General features: G+C 45.9%; 1 protein-coding gene across 3 annotated transcripts in view; it reads right to left on the bottom strand.

Annotated features, from left to right (window-relative positions):
• CACNA2D3 (calcium voltage-gated channel auxiliary subunit alpha2delta 3) overlaps positions 1 to 18,826 on the bottom strand; it is an 860,144-nt gene that overhangs the window by 392,324 nt on the left and 448,994 nt on the right. For all 3 annotated transcript variants that reach the window (XM_043587660.1, XM_043587659.1, XM_043587661.1), the window contains 2 exons: positions 11,753 to 11,842; positions 2,916 to 3,029 (listed from right to left, as the gene is read on the bottom strand). In XM_043587660.1, coding sequence (XP_043443595.1) covers positions 2,916 to 3,029; positions 11,753 to 11,842 — 204 coding nt within the window. The remainder of the gene's footprint in view (positions 1 to 2,915; positions 3,030 to 11,752; positions 11,843 to 18,826) is intronic.

Genomic DNA, 18,826 nt, shown 5'->3' with positions numbered 1-18,826 from the left:
TTCCTGTATCTACGATCTTGAAGACTGCCCACTATGGCATGACAGAGTCCTCTGCTAAATATCTAATGTTCAGAATAACAGAGAAAGAGGACTGCTTAGACACTGAACATCTCCTCACTTTAACACAATGCTAAATCACACTGGGATCCATGCAAACTTACTGCGCTCAACTTCACAGACAAATCATCAAGAAGAGAATGTGTACGTGTATATATGTGGACACCATAAAACTCTCCAGAATGCAGCAGGAGGGATGGAACCCTGCTATGAACTTCTAATCACAGAAAAAGACTGTTTGGGGGTACCTGAGTGGGTCAGTTGGTTAAGAATCTAACTCTCCATTTGGGCTCAGGTCATGATGTCACGGTTTGTGAGACTGAGCCCCGAGTCAGGCTCTGCGCTAACAGTGCTGAGCCTGCTTGGGAGTCTCTCTCTCCCTCTTTCTCTCTCTGCCTCTCCTCCACTCACATGTGCTCATATGTCCACTCTAATACATAAATAAAATATTTTTTTTTAAAAAGAAGACTCTTGGGGCGCCTGGGTGGCTCAGTCGGTTAAGCGTCCGACTTCGGCTCAGGTCATGATCTCACGGTCCGTGAGTTCGAGCCCCGCGTTCGGGCTCTGTGCTGACAGCTCAGAGCCTGGAGCCTGTTTCAGATTCTGTGTCTCCCTCTCTCTCTGACCCTCCCCCGTTCATGCTCTGTCTCTCTCTGTCTCAAAAATAAATAAACGTTAAAAAAAATTTTTTTTTAAATAAAAATAAATAAATAAAAAGAAGACTCTCTTGTTACAAAAGTCAAATCTGCTTCTGCTTGATAATACTTTATAAGTCAATGAAGCTCCTTTATGTAATGTTGAAACTTCCAGAATCCTGGTTCCAATATATCTAAAAAAGCAACTGATTGAAAGTCAGTATTGTATCTTTGGCAAGATATGTTGACATTTGTGTTTTGTCTGAAGAACTGTGTCTTTGAAGCCCTCATTCTATGCCTCTCCTTACAAGTAAGGATATTCAAATACCAATATTATTGAGTAACTGCTATCCACCAAGTATCACCAAATGGGACAGATTCAGAGAATTCAGTATGTGAGACTTGTCTGATAACACATTTGGTCTTAATGAAGCTGCTTATGAAAAGACCCTCTCACTTTCTTATGTAGGATGGTCCCAAAAAAGTCAAAATACCCTTCAACATGCTATGAAACGTCATGGCACCAGCAAACATTCCACATGACTGCAAAATGTCTGTGGCCCTACCCATGTTTACTAGCACTGTGGCCTCCCACCCCGCCGGGCCCCTCGGTCACTCAGCCACACCTTAGGACTGTGCATTAGGTACCGGCCACATGCCCAGCATCGTGCTGTATGCTCCAGGGGTGCACATGTATCCAGCACATTCTTCCCTTCACATGACTACATCTATCAAGGAATTACCTGTGGCCTCCACCTATCCCTGAAAACCCACACCTGAAATCCTACATCTAAAATCTCCTTGTCCAACACTGAACTGCCATCTTATACGAGGGCTAGGTTCTAAGGTAGTGCTTGTTGCGGGAGCTGCAATCAGCCACATCTATCCCTGGGCATCCCTTAAGCCGTATCACAGTCCCACATCCCCTGAGAAAGCCCAGCACAGCAAACGTTTCCTCCAGCTTCAGAAGTGATGGCTCTTTCTAAGGTTGAGCACCAGGAGAAGCAGTTGGCATCCATTTAGGGACCATGTTGTTCAAAACGTATGTATCTTTAAAATGCAGATGCACACTCAGTGAGGTGAGATGTCAGTGTTATCAGAGCAATGTGGGGACCAAGAATGACTAAGGGAACATGGGATGACACCTTGACATGTCACGTTCCCTCAATGGCACACACTCTCTGGATACAGCTGAAGACACAGCGGTCATTTGTCTTCTCTTTCTTTTTGCCAAGTGTGTGTGGTTAGTTCGGTTCCAGGAAATTAAATACACAAAATAGGTAAAGTAGGACAGACTTGGTCTGAATGGTCTTACGCACTTATAGAGACAGTCAGAGTAATGCCACTGGCTCATGGGACAGGACAGCGCCTCTGTGATACCCCTGGGATAGCACCTTCTCTGACTGGCCTTTTTCCTGTGAAAATCCCACCATTCAGGTGAGATAGAGATCACCAACTGCTAATCTGCTGATTGGTGCCCACTAGAGGAACTTATTAAAAACATGGATTACCACACCACATCCTTAGAAATCTTGATTCTGTAGGCATGGGATAGAGTACAAGTATCCAGAATTTAAAAGATCTTCCCAGGGAATTCAAACTGGCTAACAGCTTGAGGAATCTCTGGGTTTTGGCACTCAGACACACCAAAAACATTAACATCCATCATGGACACCCTAACATATGGGTTCAGCAGATAAATAAACGTCAACTTGGAAAGCAAAGAAGGAACTAGAACAGTGTACAAGCTTTGACAAGGATGGGGAACACCCCTGGGAGATGGAGAGAAGCTTCTGGGTGGTAATGAGGGTAATGAGGGTGGTGAACGAGGAGCTAGAGAAACACAGAAACACACAAGAGAGGACTGGGTGGCCGCCATGGCCAACTTCACCATCTATAGATGCAGGACTCACCAAGCAGCTCTGGGTCCACGGAAAACAAAGGTGCTGCCCACTATGGACAAAGCACGCTTCACAGTGAGTCTTTTCACTGAACACGCTGAATGTGTCTTTACAGGTTTCTTCTCTCCTCCAAAAAAGTGTCATTTTGAAAACAAGGAAAGCTATAGTATTTGGCTTGGTCAACCAAAAACTACAAGCCTGAGAAACAGTAGTCTTTATGAGATTCAGTCCAGATGGGGCACCTACCCCTGGACAACCTGGGGGTTACAGCACAACACAGATTCTCCATGGACCATGCTGCATGGCATCAGCACCAACTCACCTTCCGATCTGGCCAGTTGTACTTCGCAAAGATAGTGTCATAGGTGTCCACTGCCCCGTCGGTGATGAGCATGATGGCCTGGCTGCAGACGCTGCCTTGCCCAGTATGGTTGAACTGCGGAAGAAAGAAGTTCAGACTAAAAAACACACCAGAGTTCTGTACATCCGTGAGACTTCAGAGGCATGAGGGCTTGGGCTTGGGAAGCCTCGCAAAACAAGAGCTCGTTCTACTTCACCAAAACACAACCTACACCATAAGCTTCTCCCCACGCATTCACCATATTTGCTTTGACAAACTGGAACTAAATCCAGACGGCAGAGAGGATTTCTGAAAAACACACGCAGGGTGGGAAGTGAGGTTCGAGGACACATAACCTCTCTTACCTTCAAGCACAGATACTGCCTCATGATACAAGCCCCAAAGGCACGGGTACAGTCACTCTTTAGCAACACTTGACATGGGCAGAGCATACGTGGCCAGCAACATCTCTTTTAAAACCTGAATGAATCTGGCTTGATGGGTACGGACTGCACTATATAGTAAAATCAGGGAGGTTTTGGACACATAAAGTCAGAAACAGGCCAATTCAAACTAGAAGCCTAGGCATCCTTTTGTTAGGGTTCGTTTTAAATACATATTTGTTAGGGGTGCCTGGGTGGCTCAGTCGGTTGAGCATCCGACTTCAGCTCAGGTCATGATCTCACGGTTTATGGGTTCAAGCCCCGCGTCAGGCTGTGTGCTTACAGCTCAGAGCCTGGAGCCTGCTTCAGATTCTGTATCTCCCTCTCTCTCTGCCCCTCCCCTACTCACACTCTTTCTCTCTCACTTTCTCAAAAATCAATAAATAAACTTAAAAAAAAACTTTAAATATGTATTTGTTAGCAGGTAACATTACATGTTAGTTTATTACATATTTATTTTGTCACATATTAGTTTATTAACATATTATGTATAGCAGGCTGAAATTCCAAGATTATGCCCACTGGTGTGTAAGACCGTAAATTTCTTCAACTTTCAGTTTTACATGGCATTATAAAAGCTCCCAGTCTTTGTGAGTGGTAGACAGGGTGACCAGACTGGTTACCAGAGCTTAGTGTCCTTTCCTTGAATCAGGGTTGAAGAACTCCCTTAATGATTGCTATCAATGCTACAATTCAAAGCAACACCATGTCCGTTAAATACCCTATAATTCCATGACAATGCCGAGGCATGAAAATATACAAAAAGTCTTCAATTTTCAGTAGTGAAAACTCCCACCATTATAGTTGGTGAAATGTATTCATTAATTCTAAATTATTTACTAGTGCCCACACAGAACTGGGGCTGAAACATATAAAAATCCCCTCCCTTGTGTAGTTTGTATTCTATGTGGGGAGACATATAAAAACAAAGTAAAAAGTAAATTTTGTTGTATGTTGTGTGATAACAGCAATGCTAAGAAACAAAAAAAGAGAAAAGAAAGCAAAGTGGGGGGACAGGAAATGGGGAGGGGGCAGCTTTAGAAAAAATAGGGAAGACCTCACCATGAAGGTGATGTATGAGTAGCACCTGGAGGGGGGAGTACCTGTGGGGGGGGGGGCGTCTCAACGAGGGCAAAGAGCATGTGCAAAGGCACTGAGTGGGCATGTTTGATCTGTTGACCATGGCACTGGGGAAGGATGGAGACTGGTCTTAGATTTGCTGCTGGTTCCTGGTGAGCCAGAGAGCTAATAAAACACTCAAGTTGAATGTTTAATGTCTAGTCTCTGTGCACTTAGAATTCTCATGTGGAGACTGAAGTTGTGACTAGAGAAAACTATAACTAGCTGGATGAATAAATGGATAGAAGGATGAATGAAAGGAGGGATGGATAGAAGGATGATGGATGGATAGAAGAATGGATGTAGGGAGGGATGAATGAATGGATAGATGGATAGATGGATGGATGGAGGGAGGAAGGGATGGATGGATGGATGGATGGATGGAGAGATGGAGGGAGGGTTGGAGATGGATAGATGGATGGATAGAAGGATGGAGGGAAGGATGGATGGATGGATGGAGAGGGATGGATGGAAGGATCAAAGGAAGGAAAGGAGCGAGGGAAATGGGAGGGGAGGAAGGACGTAAGGAAGGAGGGAAGAGAAGGAAGGAAGAAAGGAAGGAAGGAAGGAAGGAAGGAAGGAAGGAAGGAAAGATGGACAGAAAGAATTTCTTGGGGCCATATTGGGATAGAGCAAAGCCACCTAAAACATACATGGACTGCCATAGTATAGTGAAAAGCACTTAATTCCATCCCAGCACCACAAGCCATGTGCCTGCAGTAAGTTCTGTCAGAGTATCCTTTTCTTCATTTATAAAATGAGACTACCATGCGTTGTTACAACGCAGGTTAAATGTTCATTATATGGCAGGCAACAAGTATTAACTTACTTAATCTTGACTAGCCTCTGAGGTAGGTACTATCATTATCACCACTTTACAGGTAGGGAAATTGAGGCACAGAGAGATGAGTTAACTTGCCCAAGGTCACACAGCTACCCTCTGTAGTGGCCAGGATATAAATCCAGGCACTCCAGCTCCAGAACCTACTCCCAGATTCAGCATACTCTATGGCCTCCCAGTAAAGAGATGAAGGTCCTTGAGGAGATGGAGATACATGGCAAGGCTCCATAAGCACTCGTCTCCTTCACCTGCTTCTTCCTCCCTCCATTCTTTCCAGAATTCTAGGGCCACATGACAATCATCAGGTCCCCCACTCTGAGAGTGAATGAGTGCTCCTCAAATTTTGTGCCTTAGGTTCACTTTAGTCCTGGCCCTGGCAGCCACTCCTGCAACTCAGACCAGACCAATGCCCTTGAATTAATGAGTATACATGGCCCATGATAGAATATCATAGAAATTCTCAGGTAGGTACTAATACTTGGGAACTAAAGCCATCACACATAGCTATGGTTCTACTGTCTTTATCAATATAACTAACTATTCCAGAGCTCTCTTGCTCAGGAAGATAAAAACTGCAAATAACTTATTTGCTTATTCCAGGAACGTCTTGAAAGGCCCATCAACTCCTCAGTAGAAACTGTCACCGGACAATTTGTACCCTAAGACTCTTGGGGAAAACACTAACCTCAAAATCTTCTCTCTGCTGCATCCACCAAGTCTAAACTAGAATATTAGGATTCTCACCCAGTCTTAACCAAGCCTCTTCCTTCCCCTCTACTCTGAAAGACCCACATTCAACCAGACTTCATAGTCTCCAATACATGACTTTGTCCCTTCCACTTTGGGACATTACTAACATTCTATGGTCATAGTGCATTTTCTTCCTTACTGCAGTAAGAAGAAACATCTCTGCAGTCTTGCCCTATCAACAAGTTGTTCTGGAAATGTTTTGGGGAGGCTTCATTCAACATTGTCTTCAAATCACTGAATAAAGCCGGCAGCGGACCACTGAATAAAGATGATCTATGCTTCAGTTCAAAGAGGGCTGGAGTTCACCCTGGGCCTGTTGTTCATGCAACTCATTCGAAAACATCCTGGAAAAAAACTCTCCCAAACAAAAGGCAAAAAAGAGTGGGAAATGAAGATATCTGAATGATGCAGACTGGAAGACAGGGCTGCCCTGAGCTGTTTATTTAAAAACATCACTTTCCTCTCTGGCTGAGCCCCTGGTATTCTCTGCAGCAATCTGCAGTTGGAGAATTTTGAAGAATGCAATTAACTTCAAATGCTTTGATGAGTAATATCTCTTCTCTGCATATTTGTCTAGAACTTTTTTTTTTGAATAGCGCGAGTGATGAAAGTGTTTTCCATAATAATAACAATGACAAGGGCCTGATGAGGAACTACAATTAGCTCAGTGATTCATCAGTTAGCAGCGAAAATTTCAATGCATCCTGACATTTAGAGCATTTGGTTGTGATTAACAGCCTTTGAAATGTCACCGAATTTTATTTAATTGGCTAAGAAAAATTTTTAAAAGGTAATCACTGCAAAGATCATATTCATCGCCAAAAACGATAATTGCGGGTGTCACATGACAAGGTAGATGCTAACTACTGTAGCAAACTGGCTCTGTGTTCTTACAGAAACTAATGAATGCAGCAGAGATCAATAGCTGGAAGAGTCTCAGAAGTTTATTTGAATGCTCCTTTCAAAGTCCTTTGTGCAACAACTGCAAGCCTTTAAGTCACCCGAGCAAATACTGACACTGAAATGCAGGTAATTGCAAAAGAGTTAACTTCATCTAGTAACCCCTGAACCACTCTGAGCCCCGGTCACAATCACAATTTCAAGTGTGTGTGTGTGTGTGTGTGTGTGTGCGCGCGCGCGCACACATGTGTGAGGGAGAGAGACAGACACAAAGACACACACAGAATGTGTGTCTGTGTAACTGAGAAATAACTCTTCGTTCCTATTGGCTTGCAAGGGCAGGCATCATGCACAGGAGAGAATTACATCACTTAAAGGTCATACTGATGAAGTGGAAAACAGCGAAAGAAAGCTTCACTTTCATGGGAGATTAACCAGCTCTGTGTTTTTCAAAATGTTTGGCTATTTAAAAGCCTAGCAGCTAGAGACAGGATGGAAATGTTTCTCTCTCTGAGATAAATGTGCACTCAAAATATGGTGCCAACCGTCAACCAATCTCTTATCAGGGACATTTTGTAACATTTCTGGTCCTTCCATTTCTTGCTATCCAGAATTTACACTGGACCCATTAGGTTTTCTAACTGGCCAGACCCCAGAGGGTTTTTACAGGTGAAGGCAGAACAGAGATGTGTGGAAGATTTCCCTGGTTCACAAATACTTATGTGAATGAAGGAAAGAAATCCACCCGTGTGTTGGTGATTTTTCTGGACCTGAGAGGTGCTGGGAGGTTAATAGACCCTGCTGGAGTATAAGACACATTATGCCTGAAGGTGTGCTTGGTGAGCTGTGACTTCTATAAGATTCTAACCCTGAGGTTCTGATATGATATAAAGAGTTCTTGAGTCAATAAGTTTGAGAACTGGTATAAATACATTTTTAAAAGGTCTGTTCCCTGGAGGACTTTGAAGACCTTGAATATGCACAGGTGTGTTGTGAGTCTCTGGGACAGGAGGACGGCATCTCCCCACCTCGACAACACCTGGGGTAGAGTATCCTGGCAGACCAGCATCGGCTGGGCATGCAGTGGGAAACACTGGCTTGGAAGTGTTTGGGAACAAAACTGGTAAGTGGACAGGGTGGGGAGAGAGAAGTTACCAGGGCAAGAGAAAGGAAAGAAGGGAAGATAAAGGGAAGTGGACATTCCCAAGGACGTGGGCAGGAAGTAAGACCAAAGCATCAAGAGCTCCGGCTGCCTCTAGAAGCCACAGGCAGCCTGGCAAGAGTTGAGGCTGCCCAGTGACTCCATGGTCATAGACATGACACTTCCCAGCCACCCCAGCCCTGCTGGAAGGGAGGCAGGTACTGCTTCACTGTGCTGAATCCTCAACCCTGGTCCACCAGGGCCCGCTTCATGGGTATATCATGTGCACAGGGCCCGCACTCGGGGCAACCCTCTGCTGTCACTCTCTTAAGATTCTTAATGCTTCTGAACATTTTCATTTTCATTTTTTCTGAGTATTTTTAATTTTTAAAAAATGTTTATTTATTTTTGAGAGAAAGACAGAGAGTGAGTGGGGGAGGGGCAGAGAGAGAGAGAGACACACAGAACCTGAAGCAGGCTCCAGGCTCTGAGCTGTCAGCACAGAGCCAGACGCGGGCCTTGAACCCACGAACTGTGAGATCATGACCTGAGTCGAAGTCCAATGCTTAACTGACTGAGCCACCCAGATGCCCCTTTTCTGAGTATTTTCACTTTGCACTGGGCTTCACAAGTTATGGGTCTATTCCTATCCCCATTTTACAGATGAGGATAATAAAGGTGAGGCAAAGCAGAGTTTTCTCAAGGCTTCACAGCAAGCTCTGACCAAGTCAGGCTTCTCAGCCCAACCTGCCTGACTCCAGAGGCCACAAACTTCACATGACAAGCATTCCCTAACTCTTGCTCCTTCACCACTTCGGCCAAAGAGCCAGAAAACAGAAATTCACGGCAGGACACATTTCCAAACAAGGGATTCACGAGTTCGGAGTGCTTCCCCCTGCTCTAGACACTAGGCTTTTGAGATAAAAAGAGAACCAATTTTATAATTGTGACAAATCCTTTCAATATGACTTTCTAGAAAGAGCCTGCCAAATATGCAGAGCTTGGCATCTCCAAGCCCTGAGACGGTGCCTATCCAGGGTTCAAATCAGAATTTAAAGATGTAGCTTGGCCCCCTGCTCTGACCAGCTACGTTCGCAAAATATTAGTAAGCTGTGAAGAGGGCTGTGCTGTCCCTAACACTGAGCCTTACACAAATGTGAATTATCTGCAGTCAGCAGTCTCGTGCAGCCAGGTGGGAGGGAAGAGCCGAGGGCGATTATGTGGCACCTTCCCTCCTTATCTCTCCCTCCTCTGCAGTCCCAGCACAGGCTCAGGACCAAAATCTCAATGGCCCTCTGTGTGCCAGTGGATATTATTGGTAAAAGAAAGTCTAGAATTAGGGCTTGAGAGGCTAGTGTAGCTGAGTGAGAAAGATTCCAGTTTTTGAGATGGGCACAACTGAGCACCAGGATGAGCCGTGTGGTGTTGGGTGGGTGATCCTATGCAAACCCACACCCGGGGCCCCACCGAGCGGCCTGAAGACTGGGTGCAGAGGGGCTTCTGGGCCCCTGGCTGGTCTCCCAGCTCCTGCAACAGCTTAACGTAACTGCTGCTCCGTTTAGGGCTTGTTTGCCCTCAGTTCTGCCCCGTGACTTTCCCTGCATTCCACACTTTCCCGGCTCCCCAAGAGTTTGGACAAGGCTCATCCAAAGGAGAACACTAGAAGATAAGCCAACGCTTTTCTAAGCCATCTCTCCCTTTCTTCTGATCTGGGGGCCTGGGTGCTTTCTGGCAACAGCTACACCTCTTCCAAGGTACCAGGTGCCACAGGACAGGCCTCCCCCTGTGACTCCAGCTTTTCCCAGGCAGCCCTCCGTGGCCCCATTCCCATCTAGATGGCCACGAGGAGGAGGCTCCAATGGCGTCCCTTGCTCCTGTTTTCCCCCCTACCCTAGAGAGGAGCTGCTTCCTGCTGCTGCCCATCTGAGGATGGTTTCACTCTCTGGTTTCTGAGCTTTTCCATCCCCTATGCAACCAATTCCCTGAAGTAAATCCCTGCTGTTTGAAACACCTAGAGTGATTGCTATTTTTCTGCTTCTTAACATCTTAACCTACCTCCCTGGTCCAAGCCACCAGTTGTGCATCACCCAGATAACTTAATGGCTCCCAGCTATTGTCTTTGTTTCTCAATACAGCAGCCAGAGACATACTGCTAAAACTCAAGCAGGTCATGTCATTCTCTGCTCAGACTCCAGTGACTTTCCATCCCACACAGAACAAGAGCCAAAGTCCACCTCCCCCCACCAGAGTCTGGAGGGCTCCATGGGGTCTGGCCCCTGCTACCTCCATAATCTCATTCCCTTGCACTCTCTTTCTCCCCTGCTCTGCTCCTCACACTGGTCTCTCATGGTAACTATGCCAAGCATCACTGCCTCAGGTCTTTTGTACTCTGTCCTCTTGCTGGCAACTTCAGAAGTGACTGTTCCCTCACTTCCTTAAGGTCTCTACTCCAACCAAGGTCACCTAGTCAGAGAGATCTTTCCTGACCTCACTGTATAAAGCAGCAAGTCCTTACTATGCTGGCACAATGGGGCTCTCCATAGGCACTTCATCTGTCTTTTCCCCTTAGACCTGAGGTCAGCAAACTTCTTCTGCAAAGTCCACACAGTAAATATTTTAGGTTTTACAGACCATATGGTCTCTATAGCTAATCAACTCTGCCACTGTAATGCAAAAATAGCCATAGAAGGTACGTAGTCAGGTGAGCATGAATGCATTCCAATGAAACAATATATACCAAAAGAAGACGCAGGCTGGATTTGGCTCACGGGCCATAATTACCCAACCTTTACACTAGTCCATTAAGGCAAACCCTTTGTGTAGTCTGTTCTCTGGTGCATTCCCAGTGTCTGATATTAAAAAATACACAACACATACTAGTTGCATAAATGATACGGAACCTGCATTGATAAAGATTGCCATTATTTTCCTACTACTCTCCCAGAGTAATAAGAACACAAAAGTCACATGTTCTTCTAGCTTAACACAATTGGATTGGAGGGGCAGAACCCCCAGCCCAGCACTCCCCAAAGTTTTTCATGGAATGTTAACAGGTGCTACCTGAAAAACTGATTCTTGTTCCAAGAAGTGTGGGAAACAGTTGGTTCAGTGGCATTCTTTCCTGTAGTACCTACTGGAACTTTGATTATGTGACTGTGTATTAGGAATCTCCAAGGGGCTGGAAGAAAGGCAGGGATGGGTACGGCACTCCCTAAGCATACTGCACAGAGAAAGTTTTTCTTCTGCTAACCATCACCACAAGCAGGGATTCAGTATGAAACACAATGAGGGATGAGTCTACTCTATGAAGAAACTGAAAGTTTCTGAGGCAAAATCTGCACTGGAAGGTATTTAAGTGTTGGTGGTCCCAGAGCCAACAAGCATGGCGGGTGAGTGCCCTGATCAGAGGGCATTTTACACTCCGCTCAGCCTCACTGGCTGGACCTGGGTCCCCAGAGGACCCGAATAGCCAGCCTCACCCTCCCATCTGATACCTATGGATGCCACTCAATGACAGCAGGAGCTAACTACTGTTAGCATTATTTGCTGGTCCACGATCGAACAATTTAAAAAAAATCCATCTATTCTCCTGGACAGAAGAAAGGCAAGTCAAAGAGGAGCTTACATCACTGAGAATGTTGAAGGCCTCATTCAGAGCTATATCCAGCATTCCAATTCCTTTGGCAAACAGCTTGTCCAGATGCTCCCTGAAGTGCTGAAACGACAAAGTAGAAAATTCATTAGCGTCCATATGGTTACATGATGCCAACCTTGGGTGTACACCAGGACCAGTGCATCCCAGGCCCAAATGACCATAGTGTGTTCTTCTTCCCCTCAGAATTCAAAACATAAGAACTTATTCAATATAAAATTTACCTGCCATATGCATTTTTAGCTGTGATCACATTCTAGGGAAAGAATTCATTTAATTCTGGTGAAAAGTACTTAATTTATCTAAAATTCCTTCTTTCCTTTCCAGTTTCATCTCTCAAAACTTACTTTATCCTCTTCTACCCTCAATTTTTCCACTTCTGATCACTTCTGAGACTGTGTACATGCTCTCCTCACTGGGAATCCACTCTCCATCCATTTCCTGGCTCCCCTGCCACACCTGGTCCCATCGACTTTGGAGACCTCACCGCCTTCCTGCCTTGGAAAATTTCCTAGACCCCCCATCTCTGACAGTAACTTAGAATGCTTCCTTAGTGGTGGCGGGGGGCTGGGTGGCTCAGTAGGTTAAGAGTCTGACTTCGGCTCAGGTCATGATCTCATGGCTTGTGGGTTTGAGCCCCACATCAGGCTCTGTGCTAACAACTCAGAGCCTGGAGCCTGCTTCAGATTCTGTGTCTCCCTCTCTCTCTGTACCTCCCCTGCTTGTACTCTTTCTCAAAAAATAAATAAACATTAAAAAAAAATTTAAAAAGAGAATGCTTCCTTAGGACCCCATGCTGCACCCCATGCTCAGATATACCTTTCACTTAGCACTCCAGGTATGTAACTGCCTAGTTAGATTCTGCCCCCACTCGAGACAATGATGTTCTGAGACCAGGCATGTCTTGTGGCCTACTCTATCTCCCATGAAGACCACATATCTGATACACAAAAGTACTCAAACCATCTCTAAAGAGCAAGGATAAAGACTGGGTCATGAGGTAAGAATTGTGATTACGGCAAGAGAGACACAGGCTAGAAATCAGAAAAGATTCAAGGAATTCACAAAAAGGGACCAAGCCTCTTCAGAAACATCCCTAAGGCCCATCTGGCTATGTTGGATCGACAGAAACCCAGCATCAGCTGGAGAGGAAAGGGGGCAGAAGGAAGCAAGCCTGGAGCCCATTATGTTTCTGCTTCTCAACAAAGAGGCAAGAGCAGGTCCAGGCACGTGCTCAGGGCCACGTGAGCTTGTGGCATGTCCACTGACCCAAAGCCCGTGTCCACAGTGCCATAGCTGCCTGGCATTATTTTCCAGTTGGCCTATTCCAAAACCACTTCTGTTCTACCGAAATGAATTGGGCTCTCCCCAAAGGCATCCACACCCTCGTCTGCTAAAGAAATTGGATGGAAGAGTCACCCGGGAAGGAGAGGGGCAGGAAGGGTGTGCTCATGGAAAATGTTTGCTGGTGATTTCCTGGCTGAGGAATGGCTTTCTTTCTCTTCCATGCCCTGGGACCCTTCAATGCCCCAAGAATTCCATCAGCATTCAGATAGTGACACCAGCTCATGATGTGTCTGCCCGAGAACCCAAAAACTGATCACAAAATAAGAATAGATCACAGAGACGGATCTTAGGACATGCTGATGGTCTAAGATGCTATTCTCCCTAGGCCCCCACAGGAAGCATCAAGGGCCACTGGTCATGGGGGTGGCTGCAGATTTGCTGGAAAACTGGACTGGGAAGTTTGGTGGGATCCTCACGGTGGTTCAGCTTTAATGGCACCCAGACCTAACACAAATCAAGGCTGGATTTGAAGTTGGCTGCTCACCCTAGATATATTCACATAACCCATAAGACCCCTTCCCAGGTCCATCCTTTCCTCACAGCAATTATACTCTCATGCTCACCAGAGCATGGAGTCATGGAAACCTGCTTCATAATAGGTCCTTAGCAAATAACATGTAACTGCATCCTCACAACAACCCTGTAAGTTTCCATCAACCCACTTTGCAGATAGGAAGAGTGAGGCTCAGCACTGTACCCAAATTCACACACCTCCTAGCTGCCTGGCCCAGGTTCTACCCAGGTCTGCTTCACCCATTCTAATGCCTCCTTCTCTCTGCTATACATTTGCTACTTTTATATATATATATATATATATATATATATATATATATATATATACACACACACACACACACACACACACACACACACACACATATGTATATATGCCAGGTACTGGCCATGAGCTCTTAATCTCTACACCTGCACTACAGGTGAGTCTAGAGGTAACCATCAAGTGGCTTGGGTGTTGGGAGAGAGGAATGCTGAGGGCCATGGACCCAGACAAACCACAGGGCCAGGAACCAAGACTTGTGCTTCTCTGTTCTTCCTGCTGGATGCCCAACGCCCAGCAGGATGCCAAGCACATGGCATGTCCTTCACAAGCACTGACTGTACAAATCCAGACAGTTAACTGAATCTGAGGAAGCCCAGGTGTCCCTGGCTACAGGTGAGCAGGAAGGGATCAGAAAGATCAGTCTGCCTTCTCCAAGAATGGCTGCCTATGGAAATCTGACTCGTAGGCGACTAATGTCCACCAGGAACAACTTAGGCTCAGCAGGCATCACCTCAGGGTGGTCCCCACACACCCTACAGGATGCAGAGCATCATGACACATGCCCATCACGCAGCTTGTAGAGAGGCTGGGCTTTAACCTGCCCTGGGTTCACATTGCTGTGGCTAGACCTTGCCTTCACAAGTTCATTCTATTCATCTGATGTCATTTCTGTCAACTGCATTTCATTGTGCTCGGCCACACAAGTTTACGCAGCATTGTTGTTTTTTTTAATAACATTACAACCCCATTTAATTTTTCTTTAATCCATGTGCAACTGAATGTCATGTGCAGGAAGATTGCTTCAGACAATGGTTGCTTTTATTGTCGGACACTTAGGAGTAAAATGCAGTAACATGTCACGGAATTCCCCTCAACCCAACTTTATAACAAGGTCCATTCTGATTTTCTTTCTTTTTGGTACAAATCTGGTCCTTATATTACATGGAAAAAATATGTCCCCAGGTTAAGGGTTTCCAAACGACATCACAGATGAAGGACTCTCTCTTTGTGTCTTTCCCTCTCATGTCCGTCATGTCTGGACTCTGTTTTCTCCTGTTGTATACCTGGACCAAATCTGCTTCATCATCCTGGTCTTCCAATCTTCATTTAATCCTTGGCCCACCTGTCATTCTACACAAAACTGAGGCCTTGCCTTCCAGGGAACTATCTCCAGTGATGTGGCTCCACTAAGAGCTACTATGGCAGTCAAGAGCTATAGGTAGCCATCTACATTAAATTTAAATAAAATTACCTAAAAATAAAAACTCAGTTGCTTGGGGTACCTAGGTGGCTCAGACAGTTAAGCGTCTGACTCTTGATTTTAGCTCACGTCATGATCTCACCATTATAAGATCAAGTCCTGTGGTGGGGCTCCTCACTGAGCATGGAGCCTACTTAAGATTCTTTCTCTCCTTCTGCCCCTCCCCTGCTCTCTCTCTCTCCCCCCCCATAAAAACAAACAAACAAAAAAAAAACAAACAAAACTCCATTGCTCAGTCCCACCAGTCTCATTTCAAGTGCTCAACAGCCCCATGTGGCTAGTGGCTACTGCATTGGATAGTGATGATCAAAGAACATTTCCATCATTGCATAAAGTTCTACTGCACAGCACTCATCTGGAGACATTTGGGCAAGACTGGTCCTTTCTCCTCACCAAGCCACTGATCAAGAGTGAGTCAGAGGAAACTAAGGCTTATACCCACTGGATATGGGTGGTTTTTGCCTGTTCAACATCCATTCCCCTTCTTCCAATTTTCCTTCTCCACTAGTGCCTCATATCATTTGGGTGAGGTTAACATCTCTCTTCCTCCTTTCCAGATCAAAGGGTAAACCCATTTATCAGGCTTGACCAATTTGTGAATTCCATCCTGAATTCCATGAGGCACCATCAGGCATGGGCATATGACCCAATCCCTGGGCCTCTACTGAAATGTTGGGAAGAAAACTCTCTCCACTGAGACTATAGGGAAGAAGGCTGGGCTGCCAGGAGCCATCAAGCCTCTGGGGAGGAAGAGCTCACCTGAATAAAGGTAAAGCCAATGAGAAAAGAACCCATAATGGAGGAAACAAGGCAGAGTCATGTGGCTTGGGTTCCTAGAACCAGGCATGCCTAGCTTTTTCAGGTAAGGAGCCAATAAATTTGGTTCTTTGCCTGACCAGATCTAGCTGGATTTGGGCCGCTTAACTGAAAGGAAAGGACCTTAATGACCACAACCATCACAATGACTCTGGCTGGGACAATGCTTCCAAAGCCCTGCCCTTGGATTACAATGATCCCCTTCATTTCCTGTCCCCAGCCTCCCGTTTTTAATCACTGGCATTACACTACACGATTTACCTATGTCCTGTGAGTACTCCTGCCAGACAGAATCAGGCACTTCATAGAGCTCTCCTGGTGCACGTGGATTTAATGGCCACTGCTTTCACTACTCAAAACCTGGAGGAATTTGCTAAGGAGGAATCCTACCCACGTGCACTCCAAGGGCAGTGTCTGGAAGGGAAGGAAGGGGCCTGGCCGACTGCTCTGAAGCGTCTTCATCAATTCAGATTTTCTTTTCTCTGTCCTCAGCTGTGGTTGCTCTAAGACTCAAAATGTGTCATATTTAATGCAATCACATTATAATCACTGTATATAAGCAATTGGTATATAGAACCCATGGACTCCGGAAGAAAAAAAACTGAACTGAAATTCAGGAGACTGAGTCCTAGTTCTGGTTGTACTATTTACCAGCTACAAGGCCCTGAGGCAAGTAGCTTTGGCTCTCAGGTCTCAGTTTTGCTCCCTGTGAAATGGGGATGAGAAAAGCTGCTGCATGGTGGGTGGAAGAGTGAGCTCGCATTGGTGCCTCCGAGTGGCAGGCAGAAGAAGCAGGTGGCCTGAATTCCAAGTCCTACACTGCCACTCACCCTCCCTGAACACCTGAGGAAGACATCACCTTTATCTGGGCCTTCGACTCACTCTTTTTTTTTTCTTTTTAATGTTTACTTATTTTTGAGAGAGAGGGAGTGTGTGAGTGGGGGAGGGGCAGAGACAGGGGGGTGATACAGAGGCTCTGAAGCGGTCTCTATCCTGACAGAAGAGAGGCCAATGTGGGGCTCGAACTCATGAACCATGAGATCATGACCTGAGCCGAAGTCAGACACTTAACCCACTGAGCCACCCCGGCGCCCTCTTCAGCTCACCTCTCACGCAAGGGGTATTGGGCTGACCTCCCCCTGATAATACAGGAAAAAAGTCATCTGAAAGAACAGTGATGACAGAAAAATGTGAGACTATCTCAATTTCACATTCACTAAAATAAATACATGGAAAAAAAATCCTACAAAGCTTTATACTCCAAATGCCTTCAATGCCAACTTCCTGGTTTGCAGCGCTACCATCTAATGGGCCTTGGAAAACGACTTCTTTTTCCCTGTGAGGGCCAGGTTTGATTACATGGAGAAAGACATGTGGCTGATTTCACTAACACCGAGATCCGAACGCCTTCCAGAGCCAGCTACAGAGAACAGAAGGTTCAAGAGTGCCTGAGCCAGGAAGACATGCCACAACGGCGTGCCAGAAGGTGGCCAGTTTTCGTTATTTTTCTAAATTAAAATAAACAATTTATTGGAAATGGTGACAGTTCCACTTTATTATTAAACTTCAGTGAAGGAGGAGGAGGTGGCTCTTTATCTTTGCTCCACGCACTCAGGCAGCATATGCTGCTGCTGCCCGGGAAAAGGCCTCGCTTCCAAAGCAATTAGTACAGCTTTATGCCTGGGGAGATAACCAAGAGCCCCACAGCCTCCCGCGCCTGAGTGCCAGCAGGCCCAGCAGGGCTGCTTATCTCCGTGAAACAGTCACAACATCCAGGCCAGCGGAGGGTCCTGGAGCAATAATCCTCTCCCTCCACCAGCATTTGATTTAGTTGAATCAATACTATAGTGCTCTCTGTGATACAGCAATCACGTTTTTCCTGTCTACATAATTATAACGAATTATGGTTATATAATTCGTTGAGTCCTCCCAATTAAAAGCAGGGGACTGATATGACAAATGGACATGAGGAGACAAAACCATCCCCCATCCACAGAGCTGGGGGTCCGGGCTAGGGGGACTTAGGGGGAAGGCTAACAGCCACCAATCCACGATGCCCATCAAAGTCACTGGCATTCAGCAGACCTGAATTATACACCCACTAGGTGTGGAGGAGGTCACTGCAGCACCCCCGCCATGGCTTTGAAATTGCCTCACCCAAGTCCTCCAATGGCAGTCAACATTGGCCCAATGACAACCGTATGCTGGGCACCAGGTGTTTTGCATGCATTATTTCGCCTGATCCCCCTAATGACTCTAAACGGTACTATCAGGTTCCTGTTGTACATATCAGCAAATGGAGTCCCAAAAAGTGAAATGTTTGCCCAGGATAGCAGAGCAAGTATGAGGAAAGGGAGCCTCAAAATGTGAAGCCCCATACTCGAAACCCTGTGCAACACAACCCCTCCCAACACTGAGAGCTCAGCTCCCTACATCCCTGAAAAAGTACAGTCCTCAGGGGTGGACAGAGTCTATAGGGTCATGTGCAAAGCCACGATCCCATTCAGGGCTGGCTTCATGGGCATGTGACCTAGGCAGCCACACAGGGCCCCCTGCTTGGTTTAATGCTTTGCCATCACTGTCTTGAAATTCTTAATAATTTTACTTTTGAATTTGTGACTTGTAAATGAAATCCCATGGACTAAGAGCATGCGTGTGAACAGAGCAGGTATAGGAAGCATGTGCATGTCCGCTGTTCCTCGCTGACCATTCACACCTAGCATCCATAATGACCGGGGGTCCAGAATCCTGGGGGACAGCTGTAGTGCAGGCCTTTATCAAACATGCTTGACTTTATTAGGTCACTTAGCACCGTGCTGTCAGGTAGCTTAGGGTACATGTTTAT

The sequence above is a fragment of the Prionailurus bengalensis genome, chromosome A2, assembly GCF_016509475.1.
Source record: "Prionailurus bengalensis isolate Pbe53 chromosome A2, Fcat_Pben_1.1_paternal_pri, whole genome shotgun sequence".
In the NCBI taxonomy this organism is placed as follows: Eukaryota; Metazoa; Chordata; class Mammalia; order Carnivora; family Felidae; genus Prionailurus; species Prionailurus bengalensis.
Note: the sequence above shows the minus strand (reverse complement) of the source record. Positions and strands in the feature narration are given on the sequence as shown.